At 41.4% G+C, this 24,005-nt stretch overlaps 1 protein-coding gene across 2 annotated transcripts in view; it reads right to left on the reverse strand.

Moving 5' to 3' along the window:
- The window catches only part of LOC146710626 (serine/threonine-protein kinase BRSK1-like), a 37,842-nt gene that overhangs the window by 6,683 nt on the left and 7,154 nt on the right, over positions 1–24,005 (reverse strand). Inside the window, exons 6-19 of one of the 2 annotated variants that reach the window (XM_085453219.1) lie at positions 23,699–23,732; positions 23,552–23,620; positions 22,255–22,401; positions 17,552–17,583; positions 16,718–16,882; positions 14,594–14,691; positions 14,283–14,433; positions 14,096–14,156; positions 12,196–12,466; positions 11,901–11,949; positions 9,439–9,562; positions 9,213–9,314; positions 3,729–3,837; positions 44–133 (exon numbers count right to left, since the gene is read on the reverse strand). In XM_085453219.1, coding sequence (XP_085309345.1) covers positions 44–133; positions 3,729–3,837; positions 9,213–9,314; positions 9,439–9,562; positions 11,901–11,949; positions 12,196–12,466; positions 14,096–14,156; positions 14,283–14,433; positions 14,594–14,691; positions 16,718–16,882; positions 17,552–17,583; positions 22,255–22,401; positions 23,552–23,620; positions 23,699–23,732 — 1,502 coding nt within the window. Of the gene's footprint in view, positions 1–43; positions 134–3,728; positions 3,838–9,212; positions 9,315–9,438; positions 9,563–11,900; positions 11,950–12,195; positions 12,803–14,095; positions 14,157–14,282; positions 14,434–14,593; positions 14,692–16,717; positions 16,883–17,551; positions 17,584–22,254; positions 22,402–23,551; positions 23,621–23,698; positions 23,733–24,005 lie in introns of both variants that reach the window. The other variant, XM_085453218.1, reaches the window with a different exon arrangement.

A 24,005-nucleotide genomic window follows, 5' to 3' on the forward strand; every position in this document is an offset into this window, starting at 1 on the left:
CTACTACTCCGTGTGCTGTTGGTGGTGTGTTGGTGCTACTCACCAACCAATGCCTGCACAGAAGGCTGATCATGAGTACTCAGTAACTGAGCTTGAATGGTTTCCACTACCCTTTTGAATCTGCGGCTCGGACCTGAATAGAGGAAAAAAATCAGTATGTCACTTATGAGTTAGTATTTTAGGTAAAAGGACAGTAGTCTAAAAGTCCAATTTCTACTGGGTTTATCCACAGACAGCATAAAAAGTGGAAACAGCTTCTGAGTCAGAACAATAAAGCCGATGTGAAAGCACCTTAAACCTGCACCAGATGACAATATCTCTGGTTGGAAAGCGACTTCCTATCCTTTGGAAGGAATTAAAAAACAGCTTTCTGAACTCGACCTTCGTGAACACTTACCTGCTGAGTTTATGGGTTCAGTAACTCATTTTGGGTCATGTTTGGCCCACCCAAACCTTTAATCAAAACTCTGATCATCACACATGGAGAATATGAAGTATTTCTTTGTATTTTCAGTAATACAGTTTGATCTTCTGATCATTTACTTGTTGAACTGCGCCATTACATGCTTGACCGTTCTTTCCTATGAGGAGATATCCAAGATGAAAAACAGGTCAAAAACAGGAGTGTTGGTAGCAAGAACCAAATGGATGAATTTGTTTTATTAGATGAGTTTCTCCTGTAAGGCTTTCCTAGTATATCTAAGCTAAATACCAAAACCTAGATGAGAATACCTTTATCCCTTTTTATTTATCCAAAACAATAATTAAAAAAAGAAAAGACAAATCCTCCAAGTATCAATAAGTTCTTAATATGCAGACCCACATGGAATACCTTCATTGCCCACTAGAGGGGCTCAGCTATTAAGTAAATTCCTGGCATATCTCAGCATGATGTGTGTGACAAGTGGAGGACAAAAGAAGAGGCAGCAGGCCTAAAAGCTATCTATAGCAGATGAACAGTATGTGAAAGTCATGACCTTAAGAAACAGGAAGAAATCCAGCAAAGACCTGGCACAGGACCTGAGAGCTGAACTGCCCTTCAGTTGATCATCAGAAATGATCTCAGTGGAAGGGAAACAGGGCTGAGGTTGGCCAAATTACACAGGAAGTATCTTGATGCATGCTCAGTCATCCAGGTAAGTAAATCTCCAAAAGTTGATTCTGTTCATCTGGACGTAGCATTTTGTGGGAAAAACTTCTTCAGTCTCAGCTGACTGCAGGTTTCCGATCTTATAAACAGTACATTTGCATAATGACTGAAACCAGCCGACTGAAAGAACAATGGGCTGGGAGGTCAGTTCCTTAATCTTAATTATGCAAATTCTCATGACCACTGACCAAAACCCACTGATCAAAGCCCACTGATCAATGGCCATGAGTCCCATTCACAGAGAGTTGGGGAATGGCTGCAATCACAGCATTGTAAGATGGTGACAGATGTACCCTTAGGCCCCTCCTCGATTCAGAGATGGTCTTTCCCTTTTCACGTAAATGGCCTCCTTGACTCCGCCCTCAAACCAGCGTTCCTCCCTGTCCAGGATGTTACATCCTCATCATTGAAAGAGTGTCCACTGGCCTGTAGGTGTAAAGACTGCAGAGTCCTGGCCTGACGAGGTAGCTCTTCTGTGTTGTGCCATCCGCTTCGCCAGAGGTTGTTTGGTTTCCCCGATGTATAAATCCTGACAATCCTCCTGGCACTTAACAGCGTACACTATGTTACTCTGTTTGTGTCGGGGGACCCGATCCTTGGGGTGGACCAATTTCTGGCGCAGCGTGTTTTGGGGTTTAAAAGCCACAGAGACCCGGTGTTTAGAAAAAATGTGTCTCAACTCAGCTTTCTTTAGGAGCCTTTCCTGCTTTGAAAAAGTCCAGCTGGGATAACCACATTTACTCAGGGCCTTCCTGATGTTCTTCTGCCTCCCTGGCTGCTGTGTCAGTGGGGCTGGTGTTCGCTCTGTGTTGTAGCGTCCTGATGACACCCAGTTTGTGCTCCAGTGGATGATGAGAGTCAAACCTTAAATACTGATCCGTATGTGTAGGTTTACGGTACACGTCAGCTTTTAGATGTCCCCCATTACTGATGGAAATCTCACAGTCTAAGAAGGCTAACCTGCCACTTTTCATATCCTCCCTGGTGAATTTGATGGGTCGGTTCACTGAGTTAATGTGATCCGTGACATGTAGTACGTCCTGAGATTTGATTTTCACCCAGGTGTCATCCACATATCTGAACCAATGGCTTGGTGGTGTTCCAGGGTAGCATAGCAAAGCCCTCTTTTCCACTTCTTCCATGTACAAATTGGCCACGATGGGTGAAACTGGGGAGCCCATGGCACACCCATGTTTCTGCCTGTGGAACTGACCCCTGTATGTGAAGTAGGTGGAATGAAGACACAGTTCCAAAAGCAAACACACTTGGTCGATGCTGAGAGTGGTCCTGTTGCTGAGGTTGGTGTCATCCTGTAATCTCTTATGGACTACTACTACTGTTTATAATATTTGGGGAAACCTGCAGTCAGCTGAGACTGAAGAAGTCACTTGGATGAGTGACGAAACGTTTCTCCCACAAAACGCTACGTCCAGATGAACAACATTCAACAATCAACATTTGGAGATACACAGGAACTGGACTGAAAGTCAGTACTAACACGTCTTTGTCAACATGTGCTGAGAAGGTTAGCAGAAAGGTACAACAGTGACAGTACTATCTGGAAAGTGTCTGATTAGATGTCTAATGGCTTCATTTTTCAGCATGACAATAATACTAAACACACTTCCAATCCAGTAAAAACATAACCTGGATAGAAAAACGCACAATGGAACACAATCGGTTATGGATTGGCCTCCCCAGAGCCGCGTGGGATCATCTTGACAGAGGACAGAACAAAAGGCAGCCAACATCCAAAGAAGAGCTTTGAATGTCCTTCAAGAACCTTGGAGAACTATTCCTGAGGACTACTTAATAAAGAAATAAGGAGAAAACATGCCTGAGAGTTCAAAGTATGTTGAAGAATAAAGGTGGTCCTACCAAATACCGTCTGTCAAGCTCAACTGCACATCACTGCACACATCTTCTGATTTCCACAGCAAAATCTAAAGACTTTAGTTAGCACTGTATTTTCCTCTGTTAGCTGATAAATCAGGTGCTGTTATTGGCTCAAACATGATGATGTCAGACCCAGTTTAAGTGTTTGTGATCGTTTCAGTAATTTTCTCTATCTTGTATTTGTCACCTTTAGGAATGCAGTCAACCATCCTCACAGTGGATTCAAACAGATTGTGAAGGAATGAAATAACACATGCATATAACAGAGAGTAATACAGTTTCATTAGTGTCAGCCTTGCTGTTTCTTGCTCCGAACGCTGTAGATCTTCTAGGAAAACAAGCTGGGCTTTTATTGTGAAGCAGCTGCAACAAAAATAGTGTATTTTCCAATGTGTTCATCACTGACAGTGACTTCTCATCTAATACTATAAATCTTAAACTATAAAACGAGACGTTTTTCCTCCATTGGTTGAATATTAAATTTGTTTTAGACGTATCACATGGCTAATTTCCCCCCTTTTCCCCTTGTTTAACCAAACCTTAACTCACAGAGGTTCTGCTTTAATCTGCTGAATGGGTGAGGTTGCAGAAACTGAAGTATGCCCCTGACACAGTGCAGCATTCATTTGCATCTGTCTGGTAACTCCTCACATGTGGAAGCGTTAGGACTCTGGTCTCCTACCTGATATTAAAGTGAAGGTCACGCTGTAAATGCCCAGCTCTCGTCTCCCTTCTCTCTCTGCTCGTTCCCTCTCTCGCTCCCTCTCTCCCTCAGAGAAAGCGATGTCCACCTACGGGAGGAAAAGGACTCTGTAAATCAAAGCGCCCACGTAATTGCTGCATTTTTGAAAACGCTCACTTTCTTTGTCATTGGAAATTTTCAAATTCTACACATAGTGACACCAGATTACCTCGGCTAAAGAGTTTGTAAAATAAACCGAGCAACCTTCAGCCGTACTCCATGGAAGATTAGACTATAACATTTTTTTAATTAATTTTAATTATTATTTTCAATTAAAATACAGGCAGACAAAGACTTTCAGTGGTTTACCACTTTACATATGAATAACATTTCTGATCTGTACACTGTGTAAGGCAGTATTTGTGTGTTATCAAAATAATAGGTCCGACTCAGCTGGGTTTGTGTTAAATAAAACCAAATTTAGTGCCTGCTTCATTCAGCACTATCAGCTGCTTGTGGGCCACACGGGTCCCTGAGGGTAATCACCTGCTACAGCTCCATGACAAATACATACCGTTACTTAGAACATGAAGGTGACATTACTGTACTGTAGTACATTTGATGCTTTTCTTTATATGATCTTCAGTATATTATAAGACCTCTTCGAGTACACTGCAGCTCCCAGTTCTTTGATAAAAGCCTGAATAATGAACGCCATTACCAGGTGTGTTGACCCAGGGTGATATCTAAAACCTGCAGGACACCGGCTCTCGAGGCCTGGAGTTCCACACCCCTGCTCTAGTGCTTGGTTTAGACTTCTTGTTGGTCTGATTGTCTTTACTTGTTTTCATCTGTGGCTTGTTCCCCAGTTGTCTCCACTCATACAGGGAGTGCAGAATTATTAGGCAAATGAGTATTTTGTCCACATCATCCTCTTCATGCATGTTGTCTTACTCCAAGCTGTATAGGCTCGAAAGCCTACTACCAATTAAGCATATTAGGTGATGTGCATCTCTGTAATGAGAAGGGGTGTGGTCTAATGACATCAACACCCTATATCAGGTGTGCAACGTCCTTTCCTTTGGCAAAATGGGTCAAAAGAAGGACTTGACGGGCTCAGAAAAGTCAAAAATAGTGAGATATCTTGCAGAGGGATGCAGCAGTCTCAAAATTGCAAAGCTTCTGAAGCGTGATCATCGAACAATCAAGCGTTTCATTCAAAATAGTCAACAGGGTCGCAAGAAGCGTGTGGAAAAACCAAGGCGCAAAATAACTGCCCATGAACTGAGAAAAGTCAAGCGTGCAGCTGCCAAGATGCCACTTGCCACCAGTTTGGCCATATTTCAGAGCTGCAACATCACTGGAGTGCCCAAAAGCACAAGGTGTGCAATACTCAGAGACATGGCCAAGGTAAGAAAGGCTGAAAGACGACCACCACTGAACAAGACACACAAGCTGAAACGTCAAGACTGGGCCAAGAAATATCTCAAGACTGGTTTTTCTAAGGTTTTATGGACTGATGAAATGAGAGTGAGTCTTGATGGGCCAGATGGATGGGCCCGTGGCTGGATTGGTAAAGGGCAGAGAGCTCCAGTCCCACTCAGACGCCAGCAAGGTGGAGGTGGAGTACTGGTTTGGGCTGGTATCATCAAAGATGAGCTTGTGGGGCCTTTTCGGGTTGAGGATGGAGTCAAGCTCAACTCCCAGTCCTACTGCCAGTTTCTGGAAGACACCTTCTTCAAGCAGTGGTACAGGAAGAAGTCTGCATCCTTCAAGAAAAACATGATTTTAATGCAGGACAATGCTCCATCACACGCGTCCAAGTACTCCACAGCGTGGCTGGCAAGAAAGGGTATAAAAGAAGAAAAACTAATGACATGGCCTCCTTGTTCACCTGATCTGAACCCCATTGAGAACCTGTGGTCCATCATCAAATGTGAGATTTACAAGGAGGGAAAACAGTACACCTCTCTGAACAGTGTCTGGGAGGCTGTGGTTGCTGCTGCACGCAATGTTGATGGTGAACAGATCAAAACACTGACAGAATCCATGGATGGCAGGCTTTTGAGTGTCCTTGCAAAGAAAGGTGGCTATATTGGTCGCTGATTTGTTTTTGTTTTGTTTTTGAATGTCAGAAATGTATATTTGTGAATGTGGAGATGTTATATTGGTGTCACTGGTAAAAATAAATCATTGAAATGGGTATATATTTGTTTTTTGTTAAGTTGCCTAATAATTATGCACAGTAATAGTCACCTGCACACACAGATATCCCCCTAAAATAGCTAAAACTAAAAACAAACTAAAAACTACTTCCACAAACATTCAGCTTTGATATTAATGAGTTTTTTGGGTTCATTGAGAACATGGTTGTTGTTCAATAATAAAATTATTCCTCAGAAATACAACTTGCCTAATAATTCTGCACTCCCTGTAGTCCCGTCTACCCTATTTCCTTTGATGAAGCATCTGTGTATCTCTCCTAGTGTATTCTCTGTAAATGACGATTTTTTTATTTCTTTTTTTAAAATTTTTTGGATATCTGTTTCTTGCTTTTTGTTATTTTCTCTGCCTTGACTCCAGCATTTGGGTCCTTCGTTCTATAAATTGGCTAGCTAGCTAGTTTCACTCGTTTTAACAAGTCGGCATCGCATCTTACTTCGTCTGTCACATAAGGCCTCCACTTCAAAATAGGTTAATTTTGCTCTGTTTTGGTTCATTCATAGAGCCAAATATTTGTCCTTTGTTCACATTTACATTTTAGTTTTACATCTACTTAGTTTACAGGGGTGTCCAAAATCATAGCATCAGGCTGCTTTTGTAGACCGATTACATCACAGTGACGCGACGAAGGCTGTCCAAATTCGAAGACTCCTCCAAATGCGTCCTTCATTTCCCCATTTTTGAAGGATGGGTCGGTGTATCCTTCGTGGCCCAACCTATCCCAGAATGCATAGCGCAGCCAATTCCAGTTTCCAACAATGGCGGCAGCTACAGTGGGGCAAAAAAGTATTTAGTCAGCCACCGATTGTGCAAGTTCCCCCACTTAAAATGATGACAGAGGTCAGTAATTTGCACCAGAGGTACACTTCAACTGTGAGAGACAGAATGTGGAAAAAAAAATCCATGAATTCACATGGTAGGATTTGTAAAGAATTTATTCGTAAATCAGGGTGGAAAATAAGTATTTGGTCACCTCAAACAAGGAAAATCTCTGGCTCTCACAGACCTGTAACGTCTTCTGTAAGAAGCTTTTCTGTCCCCCACTCGTTACCTGTATGAATGGCACCTGCTTGAACTCATCATCTGTATAAAAGACACCTGTCCACAGCCTCAAACAGTCAGACTCCAAACTCCGCCATGGCCAAGACCAAAGAGCTTTCGAAGGACACCAGGAAAAGTATTGTAGACCTGCACCAGACTGGAAAGAGTGAATCTACAATAGGCAAGCAGCTTGGTGTGAAAAAATCAACTGTGGGAGCAATCATCAGAAAATGGAATACATACAAGACCACTGATAATCTCCCTCGATCTGGGGCTCCACGCAAGATCTCATCCCGTGGGGTCAAAATGATCATGAGAACGGTGAGCAAAGATCCCAGAACCACACGGGGGGACCTGGTGAATGACCTGCAGAGAGCTGGGACCAAAGTAACAAAGGTCACCATCAGTAACACACTACAACGGCAGGGAATCAAATCCCGCAGTGCCAGACGTGTTCCGCTGCTGAAGCCAGTGCATGTCCAGGCCCGTCTGAAGTTTGCCAGAGAGCACATGGATGATACAGCAGAGGATTGGGAGAATGTCATGTGGTCAGATGAAACCAAAGTAGAACTTTTTGGTATAAACTCAACTCATCGTGTTTGGAGGAAGAAGAATACTGAGTTGCATCCCAAGAACACCATACCTACTGTGAAGCATGGGGGTGGAAACATCATGCTATGGGGCTGGTTTTCTGCCAAGGGGACAGGACGGCTGATCCGTGTTAAGGACAGAATGAATGGGGCCATGTATCGTGAGATTTTGAGCCAAAACCTCCTTCCATCAGTGAGAACTTTGAAGATGAAACGAGGCTGGGTCTTCCAACATGACAATGATCCAAAACACACCGCCCGGGCAACAAAGGAGTGGCTCCGTAAGAAGCATTAGAAAGTCCTGGAGTGGCCTAGCCAGTCTCCAGACCTCAACCCCATAGAAAATCTGTGGCGGGAGTTGAAAGTCCGTGTTGCTCGGCGACAGCCCCAAAACATCACTGCTCTCGAGAAGATCTGCATGGAGGAATGGGCCAAAATACCAGCTACTGTGTGTGCAAACCTGGTAAAGACCTATAGTAAACGTTTGACCTCTGTTATTGCCAACAAAGGTTATGTTACAAAGTATTGAGATTTTGTTGTTGTTGTTGTTGTTGTTGTTTTGTTATTGACCAAATACTTATTTTCCACCCTGATTTACGAATAAATTCTTTACAAATCCTACCATGTGGATTCATGGATTTTTCTTTCACATTCTGTCTCTCACAGTTGAAGTGTACCTCTGGTGCAAATTACTGACCTCTGTCATCATTTTAGGTGGGGGAACTTGCACAATCGGTGGCTGACTAAATACTTTTTTGCCCCACTGTACTTAGTTTTAATATTACTCTTATTATTCTTTCTGGGTCACAAAATAAACTTTTAAGATATTTTCAGGCAAGAATGTAGCTGTGTAAACTTCAAATATCTGCTCTGTTTATCAAGACACCACATATTTGCATATAATGCTCCGACAGTTTCGGAGACGTCTGTTACCCACCAGCTTGATAGCTAGCCAGGGCGAGTAAAGCGAACTCCCGGCACATCGTTTCAAACCCCCCACGGGGGTAAACTCTGGGTAAACAGGATATATGAGTCACTTAGTGTTTTATTTGTTCATGAGTAAATCGGTTTGGCTGTGATTAAAGTTATAGTTTTCACACAGCTGAATAAATGTCAAACGGAAAACTGACTAAACAGAAGTGTGAGATGGTCGAGGATTTCCGCCAGTGTCCTGTTTCTTATATTTTAGATAGCAAGGAGCAGACGGCTGAGTTTATTAAACTCCACCGAGACAGTGGTGACGCAAAACTGAAGACTAGACCCATTTCACAGCCGCTCACTTACGGCCTACCCGGCCTTCGGAGGACCCGGTCCACGTAGACCATGAAGGCCGGGTCCTCAGAAGGATGCAGCCTATGAATTTGGACAACCCCTACATCTACCATCTAGACCACTCACTGTACATTTACATCCCTCAAAGCTTCTTTTGAAAAAAGTGTTAAACAAAGATCCACAAATGGGGTTTTAAGTACTTTTATAACCCTCAATTCTTTTAAGGAAGGAGTATTTCCACCAAAAGGTTTTAGAACTTCAAAGCGTTCATCAAAAGTGCTTATTCCTTACAAGACTGACTGACAACATGCAAAACACTTCTGTTAGAGCTGAGGAGGTAATAAGAACGGAGTAATACTTGGAATTTGACAGGTTTCTGGAAGACAGAAGGACCACCAGAGGACTTGTATTCTGCCCGGAAACTATTCTGAGACACCACACTGTGGCAGAGGGATGGGATCTGCAGAAGACAAAGAAAAAAGTGATGCCAAGTTATGACGATCGAATCTCAAATTTGTGCGTTTAACACCGCCGTGGGAATCGTACTAATATGTCGAAGCTTATCTAAGTTTGTCTGCACTCACGGAGAGAAAAGCTTGGACGATGTCAGCCTTGATAGAGCTGAGCGGCTTGTCTCTGATCAAGACAAAGATCTGCTCCTCTTTCTCCAGCGTGATGAAGTTACCAAACCAGGACCGCTTCACCAGCCTGCAAATTAATCAGATTAGTTTCAGTCACACGTTTTATACAGTACAAATAGAAAAATAATGGCTCACTCATCCATAAGCACTGACACAGCACAGAGATTAAAGGTTAAATTCACTAAAAATGGACAAGAAAGCACAACTACAACCAAGTCAGTCGATAACACAGTAATATCACACGTCACAGTGGAGAGCTAAGCAACATGTATTTTCATCCTTGATGTGTCAGCCCACAGTAACAGAGTTGTTTTTTGGCTTTTGGGTGAAGCACAGTAAAAGTGGTAAAAAGTTACCTGGTTATTTAGTGAAAGATGACTGTTTACTGTCATTTACTCTTTTTCAGATATGTTGCTGCTGAGTGTTTTAGGCTGAACTGCAAATCAAAGTCTAACAGTGTCTAAAACCATATAACAAGCTCCACATGTTCTCTCTTTCTAATATGATAATGTAAGTCAGGCATCTCTACGGTGGCCTGAGAGGTCAAATGGACTGCAGCTTAAGAAAACACCAGCAAATGTTGGTGTTTTTGGACAGGAAATAACGTGACTGAAACCAGAGCATGTAAAGGAGTCCTCTGAGAGAGTGCCGTGAGGGACAAAAAGATGAGATTCATTTAATACTGTAGATAAATGTTTGCTATCAGCTGTTTGCCATAAGCTTGTCACTTCTGCAGCTGGTCCATGACGTTACCGTCTCTCCAAAAAACACTCGCTCGAGTGTTTGTTGTGTTTTGAGTGCTTTTGTAGCATTTTTCTATGTGTTGGTGTTTTGTTTTTTAATTTGAAGTGCTTTTGGCCAACGTACATCCCCCCAGTAGAGGTGTGCCATATTGTAAATTCTGGTATTGATCCAATACCAAATACTTACATGGCCTAAACCGAGGCCGATACCAACAGCGATATGTTCAACCAATAAGTGCAGCTTATGTAGTGGAGGGCAGTGTGTCATGACTTACGAGATAAATCTTCACCACTAAATCTCTGTGATTTTTACTTTGAACATTAAAAAAGTTCAGACAACAAAAAAACCCTGTTCAGCCTTTCATGAAGTTTGAAACAAGCTTTGTTGGAGACCTGGAATGTCAATGTGTCTTTCTCTAAACGACTTTGGGTCAGCTGTAGGCTACGAATAAAATCAACAAAGGTTACAATGTTTTTCATTTTCAAAAAAAGAATTCAGTCGGCTACATACTGAACACAGAGGATAGAAACAAAGTATCGATCTTGTCGCGCCAGTATTGGTCCAATACTGATACCAGTGCTGATATTCAGGCTATTAATATTTTCGATCTGCCCACCTCCTCCCCAGAGTGTGTGTTTGAATCTTAAACTTAAGATACTGGAGCAAACTTACTCTCTGCTGTGTTATAATAAACTAGCCCTTTAGCCTTGTTCTAAATGACTTATTTCAGTGTGAAGCATGGTGTGAACATGATGCTTCAAACTCTCAGTTTCTGAATGTTTATCTGCAAACAGCAGCTTTAACTTGTGTCTTAAACCAATGTCTATGGTGATTTTGGTAAAATCGTGACTTTTATCTTGGAAAATGGCTTGCAAGTGACGGCTAATTAACAAGGAGTTAACGTGCCATACCTGTTCTGTTGTCTGACAGCAGAAACAGAAAAATTATATACATAAGAAGAGCTTTAATGGAAAGTTGGCTGTATTAAAACACAGTAAATGCGAAGAGAGATAGTAGCACAAAAGCAAACAGCGCTAAAGAGGTGAAAGCCAGCTAAGTGTAGTTTGCACTGAAGCACAAAAGGCAAAAGAAAAGATGAAAAAAGCAGAGCAACCAACAACCAATACACAGTTCCTGCATATTGGTTTCAAATCGGTCTTAAAACTGTTGGCTGTGCCTCAGCATTACACTTTCAACACATCTGTGTGCTGTGGGGGACAGTCAGTGCTGATGTTGACTGTAGCAGCATTAGATGCTACGTGCTAACACAAACCGGTTCTTTAGAAATAAATAAACATTGTTGTATTCACCCTGGCAGCCAACAAATGTTTGATATTTGTTTTTTGGCTGTGACAGTTTAGAGCTAGCAGGAATGGCTCCATTCATTCTGAATGTAAGAGATCAACATCTAAAAATTGCTGCTCATTCGGTTACGACATCAGAAATGACTGCAAACTTGAATTGTTGATTCAGAGACAAGCCCACTGATCTATAGAAGGAAAGGAACAAAGTGAGAGGATGATCTGATCGGTGATGGGGGATGGGCTTTTCTCTTACTTTGTGGGTCTTTAGACATGTAAGTGAAAGAAGGAGGATTTTGCAAAACACAGTGCGCCCCTTTGAGTTGTAGGAAAGAAAACTGATTGAATGTGTGTACTTACTCTGGGCTGGATTCTGGCGTTAAGCTGGACATATCCTCTGATGTAGGAACTGGAGTCAGAGAGAGGGAAAGAAAAGGTCAGTAATTCTTGATGACAGGCTCAAATGTAATTGCTGTAATTACATATTATTAGAAAATAAGATGTTACTTAACACTGCCCCAGGCATCAGGCTGGAACACGTGCTACTTTCTTAGTAACAATAGATTCTATCTTGGATTCATCTCTTCATAAGATTCATTTGCTCTTGGCTAAAAGACTATTTTCTTTAATTGTGTGTCTTAAACTCCTTATTCACCTTGTAGTTTGCGCCTGTGGAAGCGCGGAGAGCCCAGAAGGTTGTTCTTGAATGAGTTGAGCCTGGATCTCCAGTGAGCAGAGCCCGAGGCAGCCATCCCACCACTGCCCCCCGGGCTGGAGGGCGGGGTCAGCGACAGCGAGGCAGCTCCGTCCGCTCTGGAGGAAGAAGACGAGGAGGAAGAGGAGGGAGGGGTGGTGGAGGAAGGGTGTTGGAGTTGGTGCACAGGCGTGCCCAGCGGGGTGGGCAGCGGCGAGCCTTGCGGTGTGACCTGCGACACAGGGGGAGGGGTGGCAGAGGAGTTAGAGGACGAGTGGACGTTCTTGGACTTGAAGACAGATGGTGACGGGAAGTTGAAGAAGCGTGGAATGGGGGAGAGTATAGGGGAGGGCGAAGGGGAAGGGGAGCGTGGTGTCTGGAGTGGGAGGGACTTCATGGTGTGAAGCTGGGGCCGTTCTGCGGGGCCTTTTGAGGGCAAGGTCTGGGTTTTTGGGTCAGGCGCCGGGCGGGTAGGTCGAGGGGTGGTGGCACTTCCTGGTTTGGGGTCTTTGGAGGAGGAAGCGGAGGTGGAGGTGACTTCTGATTGGCTGAAAGTGAAGACCGGACTCTGATTGGTAGACAGAGAGAGATGGAAACAGGTACAGACAGATGTGAGAGGAAGAAATGGTCATGAAATATGATTCATGGATATGATTTATCAGCGAACCTCATCGAGATGCAACAACGAACGATGGAATTAATTACTTCTACTTCTATCATAAATGTGTATCTGTCAGACACTTTTTACCCATGTCAGCATGAGAACAGAGATCTTTGCATGAGGCAGCATGACATGGCAATGCATATGACTCAGGATGTAACGATATGATGGCGAGGCATGAGAAGCGATGACAGCTTGTGATATATATGAAAAAGTCACAATACAGGAAATTTGTTTTTGTCAAGACGTGAACTGATGATGCATGTACTAAAGCAACTGACAACACACACACACAGACACACTATTTGTGTTTTACTGGTACCACGCTACAACACACTACCTTGCAGAAAAGCACGTGAGAATGATATTTAATGATATATTAATAATACTAATAACTACCAAAATGTAAGTTTTCCATGAAATTATACATTAAATAAACATTCCGTTGATAAATTCCTAAATGATTAATTATTGGACCTGTGATTTTGTATATCGCAGTTACATTTTATTAAATGTATTTTGGGCAAAGAATAATGTTTTTGTATGTGTTTGTGTGTCTTTAAATAACCATCTGAATCCAAACACAGCCTCACACTACTGTTACTTTAGAAATTCAGTTTTTAGCAAACGATATGGAAATGGAAACATTCCTGCTGTGGAAGAATCCACACTTTGTCTGCTAGTTGATATTTCCAGCAGCTCATTATGTACAGTCTTTGTGTCCAGCTAAGCTAACTTTCTGGCTCTACTAGCTTTATGCTAATGGTTTATCGTTTAAAAAGTTAACTCTTCGTTGTAGTGCTCATAAACAATAACAGCAAATCTGCGGAGCGCTACATTAGCATATGTAGCTAATACAATAAAACTGAGAAACTGTGCACCTGTTAGCAAGTTACACTGTATCAAATCTGAGAGAGTAATGAAGATGAGCTGTAGCTTAGTGTCCTTACAAAAACAATAACTGTATAAAGACTCTGTCACATGGGTGCACATTACAAATGAACTGTAACAGTCTGTGCCACTCCTATACTTTTACACAATCATGTTGTCAAATAATATAAAATACAGCATATGTATTCTGAATAGATATAGGTTGGTTATATGGACTATGTTTAAAACATTTAAAACAACTAAACAGAAAAATTGCCTAAACCTAGCCACCGAGATCCACACAGAAACAATATAGGGTGAAGTTCTTACCCTGGGACTGCTAAGAGGACTGGAGGACAGACCTGTGGAGGCCCCACTGACTGAACGAGACCTTTCAAAGACAGCAGAAAGTAACACATGCGCTCAATCATCAAAAAAATATTCTGGCAGTTTGTAGCTCTAATCTCTTCCAAAGCTGAACACTTTGTTCTCACTTGTAGTTTTAAACAGTTAGTACCTCTGGCTGTATGCATTAGTGTCCAGGGCCCTGCGAGGCGGGGTGGGAGAAACCTGTTCTGTGACACTGAGGACCTCTAAACTCTTCCTCTCCGGACGACTGCGGCCATAACGATTCAGCATGGGGGAGTCAACACGCTTCCTGGGTGGGTCTGCGAGACAAAAATATTTGTGAATTAATTGAAATGGAAATGCAAGAAATAATTAAAAACATCTCTGGACATTTTCAAGAATAAATAGTAGCATGAACGAAGGTCAACATATACATTTAGAGCTTTACATCTTATTTTTTTATGGTCAGGACGATCTCACCTATGTCATTCCTTGGTGGCAGATCCTCGTCCTCACAGCTGGGGTATCGCTCTTTCCTGTCCAACAGGAGGTAGTAGATCATCTTTTCCTGGTTCTCCCTGCAGAAACAAGCGTAGTAAAGCAGGAATTAAATGCTGGGGGGAAAAATGTAACAGCCAAAAGGTCAGTCTTTGGTCATCATAAAGACTTTACAAAGATGTTAAAAAAGACATGCAAGGCGATGATGTCTTTGTTTGCTTTCATGGATTGCTAGTTAAAGTTCTACAGGACCTGAAGTGTTTTTGCAGGATTGTGTGCTAGTGGTCATTAAAAAGAAATGACTTTTTTAACCTACCTGTATCTATGTCTAGCTAGCTGGCTAGGTAGCAAACTATATAACTGAGAGAAAGTGGTCATCTTTTGCTAAATCTAATATCTATATGTGAAAAAAAAACCATGTATTAGAGTAACTTGGTCATACAGTAAGTACATTTTGATGCATAATGTCTAAATAAAGTAGACACACTACTAGCTAACTTTTTTTGCTTGCTTTGGGTCACTTCCTGATTGGGGAAAGTAAGTATTCATTGTTCATGTCAACAAAGTTCAGTGTCAACTCTAAACCTGCCTTTGTGAATTATTTGAAGGTGAGGCAACAAATTAACAAGTTATTACAAACATTAGCAGTTTTGGAAGTCATGTTGCTGCCACACGGATCAGCTAGCTGCTAGCGCCTCTGCTACAGTGGTTGCTAACCCTGTCTGCATGCTTGTAGTATGAAAAACTGCTCCTCCTGCTGTGGCAAGTAAAAGAGCCAGGATATAATAAGGATAAGAATACGAATTATTTTGCACTGCAGACATGTTTCATAAAGCTAAGGACTGCACAGCTGGATAATTATATATGCGTCTAAGAGGATTTTCTGATGGTTTCTCTATATAAATAATTGCACTTTGCTCCTTTTCACTTTTACTCTTATTGTTATTTTGTGGCTTTTCCCCCTAAAATTATTAATACTTGCAACTGAAATATACTAAATCAGAAAAAAAGTTTAGAGATCAGATTAAGGACTCTTTCAAATCACGTCACCTTTAATTCTCCTCCAACTGTAACCAAAGCCGTCCTGCCCACCTGCTATTCAAACCCTTCCAAGGGGCAGCCAATCAGAAGAAAGTTGGCAACAGAAAGGGAGCTTAAATGGCTAAAATAAAGAACAAATGATTCACACTATGTGCAGAGCCACTCCACTCATAGCGGCGACCTTCGAAGGACATTTGAAAATGTACTTTTTGAATTTTCTTAAGTGAATATTCAGGAAATAGATTAACTGTCCAGGCTACCAATTCTTGTTTCTGTTACTCTATATCACAGACATTAAACTGTCATATATCCCATGATGTTGCAATTGTTGCAGGTTTTAAGAGAATTTAAAGGAGCTTTTTATCCCTGAAAATTTCATGTGGCTAACTTGTTTAAGTCATAAGGTCAAATCTGACATGTGTTACATTTATTAAATATACATCCAAAAACATCTCAGTTGATTCAGAGGGTGATTGGTTTTATACAGTAGTATCCAGCTCCTTTCCTCAGGCTGAGTTCACTTCACAAAGAACAAAGTTTTTTAATAACTTTTTTAATGACTCTTTTATGTATGTATTGTTTTTATTACTGCCATGAAGAGACTAAATACAATTTTATTTTGGAGCCTCGTGTGGTGGGTGAACATCCACGTTAATTCTGCAGACGGAGAGGACGGACAGAGAGGAAAATGCGAGAGGCATTGTTTGCATTGTTGCTCTTGTTCCTGCCATGTCAGGCAGTTCATGATGTAAGTAACTGGCTGGCCACAATGAGACAAAGAGATAATGAGAAAAAGAGAAATTAAATCAGCAACACAGAGTCGTGTTTTCTGTTTTTACTTGCTCAGTATGTATACAAGCACACTTACATTTAAAAACTGCACTTAGCGCCTGTGTAAGAGCTGAGATGCCAGCGGCTGTGATGTTGTAAACTCAGGAATCAGGAGGAATAACGGAGAAACAGGCATGTGGACGTAAATCTGATTTGTGAGTTGAACCGTGGTTGGCACAGATTCGGCAATATCTCGGATGTAAAAGTGGACATTTCTGTGTTGTATTTACTCACTCCTCACTTGTAAGGTCCTGTGTGAGTTTAACCCGATCTCTGAAGCACCCTAGGGAGTACATGCTTTCCAGGACATCAGGGTCAAGCTCAGTTAAGGACAGTATCCTCTTCATACACACTCGGCGAGGGGGAGGCTGCTCTGGACAGGGCTCGTTCCGACCGCCCCTGGCACAAAAACAAAAAGTCAGTCTATTTAGGCTGTGTAATTAAAAATGCTTTCTCTGAAGAAAGTTTAGCATGTGGTGCAGTGAACACCGCCACATCAGCCACAGGCTTTCATGTTTAAGTATAAATAGATCTGGTTTAAGCATGACTATTGAAAGAGATAGTAGAGGTAGTATTGTTTCACTTACACCCTGACAGAAAATAAAAATGTGAGAATAACTGAAAAGCTTAATTTTGCTTTCCAAAATCCAGGCCGGGAGCTACTCTTGGTCTCCAAGACTGCAGGACTGAAGAGAGAAATCCCAAAATAGATCACAGGATTCACTCACCTACTTGTAGTTAACGCTCACTGATGGTGTACTTTATGTATGAGACACGGTATTTCAGTACCAGCATGACTTAAAAGCTTTATATTTAAGAATTGGAATTAGGAAAGACATCTTATGATTCCATAAAATGCTATTTGACTTTGTTAAATTTAACAAGGGGAAATTCTGCAGAGATTTCTTACGCTGCCTTTGAAACAGTTCCTTTGAAGGATCATAGTAAGCTGGTATGTATAAAAAGTCAGCAGGGGTGGAGGTGCATTGAATAGAGAGGGGAAAATGTAAAATGCAAAAAAAAAGCCAGACGGACAAAAGAACAAAATAAAAAGTTAAATATACTTACAGGTACCAGGGGTGTTTCTGTATTGCTTCAAGCTGTATTGAAAAAACACAAGCCAATATTAAAGCACATTAAAGCATATTAAAGAGAATTATTGTGACTTATTTACATGTATAATCACATCTCAACTCTGGGTTCTGGGAAAAATGTCAGCGTTTTTAAGGAAAGCACATCTGTTTATGTTTGATATAACATAAGATGATCACGTTTATGATAATGATTGAGTGATTAATCGTAAATTACCTATAATTTTGAATAAAAATTTTAGTAGATTTACATTTTCAGTAACTCCACCCATGTTCTAATGTCATATTGTGTTACCTGATGTGAGCTTATCATGCTAAAATGATGATTGTTAATAGAAATACCATTATTCTAATTATGTTAGCACAGCTGAAATACGTGCGCTATTTTAAGAAGCAGTATGTTTAGCGTCTGTGTGTCATTTGTCTCATTTGACCAGTTTCGTGTTATATCGGACCATTTGCTTCATTAAAAAAAACAAAAAACATCTCAAAATGAACCCAGACTTCTGACTCAAACCCATATTTTACAACTACAAGTCCAAAAATAGTTGTGAAGTTATATCAAATGTACATAAAAACAGAACAGAATGATTTGCAAATCTCACAAACTCACAGTTTTTTCACAAAATAGAAACCACTGCTTCTTGTTTGCTATTGCATTCGAGCTGTTCAACACTCAGCAGCCTAATTTTTTAATTACACGATGTTTTCCATTGGTGAAAAAAAGACATTGTCTGGATGGAAGCATATGTTGCTCTAAAACGTGTACTGATGCCCCCTCAGTTCAGAAACTCTCATCTTTGGTCCCTCACCTTTTTAGTCCAGGAGATGCAGGTCCATGTTTTTCAAAAGGACTTTCAAATTTCAGTTAATCCGACCACAGAAAAGTTTTCCACTTTGCCTCAGTCCATTTTAAATGAGCTTTGCCCAGAGAAGACAGTAGCATTAACCTGCATTTGGGTGTGGCGTCGTGTGTTCACAGACAGTGATTTCTGGAATTGTTCCTGAGCCCATGCAGCGATTTACAGGACAGAATCGTGTCTGTTTGTTGCAGATTCGTGAACCCCTACCCATGTTTTCTTCTGAGTCTTTCTAAGATGTTCTTTTTACACGCAGTTGTATTACTGACCTGTTGCCGGTTAACCTTATTAGTTGCAAAATGTTCCTCCAGCTGTTTCTTTTAGTACCACTTACTTTTATCGCCTTTTGTTGCCCCATCCTAACTTTTTAAAGACATGTTACAACGGTGATCTAAAAGAAGCCATTTTTCTTACAGGGAAGGTAATGAAACAATGTGAAGCCCATCTTATTAGTGGAAATATTTCAATCTCTACAGGAGTGGACATAAAACCCAGGTCAAACCATGCAATGCCCAGAAGGACCCACGAGCTACATCTCAGGACTGTTTAAAAAGAACATGCCACTACAGCATTGGTTTGCAAAGGTATATCTGAATAAACCACAAAGCCATAGTCCAGACCACAACCTCACTGAGATGCATAAATGACTGCTCACAAACCTCACTGCACTGAAGCGACACTGTAAGGGAGAGTGGACAGAAAATTCCTCCACAGTGATGATGATGAGTGATTGATGAAGTTGACTTGAGGTTATTGCTACCAAAGGTGGTTCCACACGCTGCTAATGTACTCTGTTTTTCACAGCTCTATTTATTAGGCGTTAGCTACTCTTTCTAGCTAGCTAAGATTTGCAGATTTGACAGGCTAACATGATGGTAAACATGCTAACTATTTTTATCTTCATTATATCAACATGTCAGCAAGGTCATTATAGTTATATGAGCTAACTGGTGGAGCATTTAGCCAGTAAAGGGCCACAGATTCTAGTTTTCACAACATGGTAAAAAGTTTCCCTGCAGCAGTCCTACATGCCCTCGTACATTAGATTCTCTGCATTAGGACTGCATATAAGTAGAAGCCATCCCATCGGTCCTGTGCAGCATCTCTTGGGGCTAGAATAATGAAGCAGCTGCAGTTCTGCAAGTGTATAAAAGGAGAAAGTGGGCCTACTGTGTAAGCACTGCATTTATACATCTGCAGAGAGGAAACTTGCAAGCATCTGCACACAGCTAGGGATTTGCATTGGTGAACTTGCTTACAAAGGACTGCAGACAGGAGCCTTTCCAACCGCCTCCTGTTATAAATTAAATGTGATGAAACACTAAAGATGTGTTGCTTTATTTGCTCTTAACTACTACTAAACTGGTGTGGAATCTGTCTCCTTGTGCAGTGGGTGGTTTCCATGGAGGCAACGAGGAAGCGGATAGAGACAGAGAGAGTGAGGGAGAGACAGTCTGACCTGGTTTCAGGCTCCATTAATCAACAGCTCATCAGACAAACTCACAGCTTTGATTAAATCTGCTGTAGTAGACTAACTAACCAGACTTTTCCTCCTCTCTGTCCTTATTTTACAGCCCTCTGTGACACACATTGTCACAGTTGTCCCCATCTACCTGCCTGTTAAGCATGAATTAATTTCCACACGATTGCTTTATCTCAGCTTCATTTTATAACCTGAGTTCAATGGAACTTCATCTAGCTGCCCAGAGCATTCACTCATTTCTTTATTCGTTCACTTACTCACCCTACCAGTCTTTTCTTTTTCAAGAATCTGACCTGTAGTTAGAAAAGGTTTTGAGTTCCTGGATTCATTTAAAAACTACAAACTTGCGTCTAAGAATAGAAACAACAAATAGTGGTAGTTCTGTCATTGCTGACTCTACTTCTGTCTTTTAGCAAAACCTTACGGCCATGCCTCTGCTCACTCCTTCTACCCTCCTCGTTTCTCTCCTTCATCCTCCCTCTGTAAGGTCTCGTGTCAGGTTTAATGTCTGTCACATCTTGAAGCAAACCCAGAGGCCGGGTCTTTTCTTTTCCCCTCATCCACCCTTTTAAATGTCCAGGCCACGTGCTGTAAAAAATCCGATAATCCCCACCCTCCTTTGCTACTTTTACGACACCTGAAAGGCTTTTACATTTGATGCAATTTACAAGGATTATGGAAGCAGATCTAACATTAAAATTAGTTTTCGAAACAGCATGATGTTGATTTTAAATAGAGGAAGACAAAAACAGGCCTTTCATTTTAATGGTGCTACAGTTTATCTGGCTGAAATGTTACTGACAAATCATACAAATTGCAGGTACTTAGCTAGTTCAGTTAACACTACATTCCACAGTTCAGTGAAACAGCATCTCCACCTTTATTTTTCGAAATTTTAAAAATGGGAAACGTGAACAGACTGGTAACACACACAATACTGTTCCATAACTCATGTAGGAGAAAAAGAATTGTAGTTTAGTGTTAAGATAGTTACCAAGTACATTTTGATAGATAAGTACATTTTGAGATTACACTGATTTTTACCAATTATTAGGCTACTGCACGTGTTCATATTTCCAACCAATGAAGGAGCTTGCAAAGAAAAGCGTCTGGACTTCTTTGAGTTGCTTGAAGACGTTTCACCTCTCATCTGAGAAGCTTCTTCAGTTCTAAGGTCAAATGGTGGAGAGTCCCAGATTTAAGCCCTGTGGGACTGTCCCCCGCCCCAAGAGGGTGAAGAGGTGAAACGGCTTCAAGCAACTCCAAGAACTCCAGAAGCTTTTCTTTCCAAGCTCCTTAGACTACGATGACTTGGATGACTGAGAACCTTCGCAGACATATTTCCAACCATCCATTCCACTTATCCTTGCTAAGTTGCGCTGGAGCCTATGCTATCTACCATGGGCCGAGAGGCAAGGTACACCTTGGACATGGTGTTAGTCTGTCAGAGGGCTAACAAATAGAGACAGACAACCAATCGCACTGATGGGCAATTTAGCATTACCGATTAACTTCACCCCACTAACTGCATGTCTTTGGACTGTGGGTGGAAGCCAAATTACCCATAGAGAACCCACACAAACACAGCGAGAACATGCAATCTCCACACAGAAACGCCCCGGCCAGATGGTGGAATCAAATCATGAACCTTTTGCTGTGAGGCAGCAATGCTAATCACCACACCACCATGCTGCCTATGTGTTCATATTTCAATAAATATAATTTATTTCAATGTCATGAGGCAAACAACTCACAGAATGGGTAATAATTTATGGCTTTGACTCTTAGCTGGTAACACTGGCTAGGACCTCCTACTGCGACAAGCAGGACCAACCTGCTATCTGTGCAGGCGGTATTCTTAAGGAAGTAAAGCCCAGTTAATACTGTTAGTAGGAAGCTAGCTTGCAGATATGCTAATGAATGTCGGTCAGATGAGCAAGTCCAACAATGTCTTTATCTGGAACAATCCATAGCCTGACAAGTTAGCTTAAAGTCAGCCATAATTACAAAATGTTTAGTTGTGTTCGTTGTAGACAAAATGAATCAAATTAGAGTACACTTTTTGATTTGTATAGTCATGCCTAATCTTGTGGGTTGAAGCTCCTTTATTCTCCTTCCGACAGATTTTAACAGGAAAACGAAAAGAATTCAGAGAGAGCTCTTCATCTTTGCTTCCAACATGATGTTGGATAACCTCTTCAATGTCACTGTAGTTACATATCTTGTGCGTTGCTGCATTATTATTATATAATCAACGAAAACTAAAACATGGGCTCAGAAAATCTAGGTAAATCACCATCAGCTAATGTTGGTAATAGTGACATGTTCCCTTCTTACCGTTAGTCTCTTGTCAGAGTTGACTTCTATCATTCCTTTGAGCAAAGCTTGGCAGTCAGGAGGTATAAAGTGTGGCATGTGGAATACTCCACTTTTCACTTTCTCTAGAAGCTGCCGCAGGTTGTCATGATCAAAAGGCAAGGCACCCTGGAAAGTGACGGCAGACGATGGAGAGAGAAAGGATGAGATTAAGAAGTACTGGTGGTTTAATCAAAAAGAAGAACTGCTCACCAGTCTGCAGCTGGCAACTTTGTTTTCCCAGTCAACCCTAACCATTTAAAGTCTTTATGTACAGATATCAGAATTGCTTTTTTGGTCCAACTCTTCTATCCAAATTGAGATGTATCTCATCTAATAATAGCTGGTGACATTCAGAGTAAGTACCAGCTCCACACGTTACACCTTACGATATCCTGAGGACTAAGGACATGAACATGTGAAGCTGTGGACACCACTGATAACCAAGGCTGCTTCAAGTCCACCTTAAGGAGGATTAGTTTGTGCAATGTGGTATAGTGTCTTGCAGACAAGTCCCAAAAAACTGGAAAGCACTTAGACATGTGCATGGCACCTTGCATTTATGATGTGACAATTGACATCACTCAGACCCAAGTGGACCCTCGATTGCCGTGTCGAACTGATAAGCTCTAAGTCATCATCTGTAACGAACCCAGTCCAACCCTAACTCTAAATCCATCCCAGGGCAATCTTCGTGTTAAGTAGTTCTCTCTTGTCTTGGCAATCAGGAAACAAAGAAAAATAATAAATAAATAACTCTAACACATTTCAAAAACTATTCAGATTTTTTCCAGAATGATCCATTTGGCCTTTCTCCAAGATATAAAGTTAGGACAAATCACCCAGGGTGACCTCAGGGGTAAAAGCACATGGCAGACCTCAGCCAAGATCTTGGAAATCAGATCACTGTTATTAACCCACATCAAATATTATCCATTGTTTAGCATTTATTGTGAAAGGACTGTGGAAAAGCTGGGAGGGAGAGCAGGGGGAAGACCTGCAGTATATGGCCTCAGGGCAGATTCCACCTGGACCTCTTTAATAACCGTACAGCATATGGTCCCCAGCTTTCTTTCTTTCTTTTCGTCAAAGAAGCACTTTTTGTTCATCTCTCAACCACAAGGTTCAGTTTTGGGTTACGTGGTTACAGCTAATAACTGAGAGCTCAAAGAGTAAATGTTCTAAATAGACATAAGTCGTACAATCATACAAAAAAGAAAAGAGTACACACTATAAGAAAGAGATATAAAAACCCCAGAAGCTGAGAGAATCTTCTTACCACGAGGAGAGCAAACAGAATGACTCCACAACTCCAAACGTCCGCCCTACGACCATCGTACTTCTCACCCTGAAACACCGCAGTGGATTAATGTTACACATGCAAACACACACAAAAGACATCATTCATTTAAAGTAGGTAACTCACCCTTATGACCTCTGGGCAAGCATAGTGGGGAGATCTGAAAGGAAAGAATTATTTTATTCACCAAGATATCAAAAACGCTTTCATGGATGTTGATTGTGTTGTGATCTGAGAGTACAAAAACTGAGAACACCTGCTTTTTAATCCACGGACTGAAAAGGTGAATCCAGGTAAAACCTACAATCTGTTGCTAATTTTATCATTTAAATCCACACTCCTCCCAATGGGCTGAGCGTTTGAGCTCTTGGTGAATGCTGCCATTGATTATGTAAAAAGCACAATGGATGTTTTATGGGTTGCTTAAATTCAT

Source organism: Copadichromis virginalis, linkage group LG4 (assembly GCF_057382275.1).
Source record: "Copadichromis virginalis isolate Kocher_CV1m ecotype Utaka linkage group LG4, C_Virginalis_male_GT1.1, whole genome shotgun sequence".
NCBI lineage: Eukaryota > Metazoa > Chordata > Actinopteri > Cichliformes > Cichlidae > Copadichromis > Copadichromis virginalis.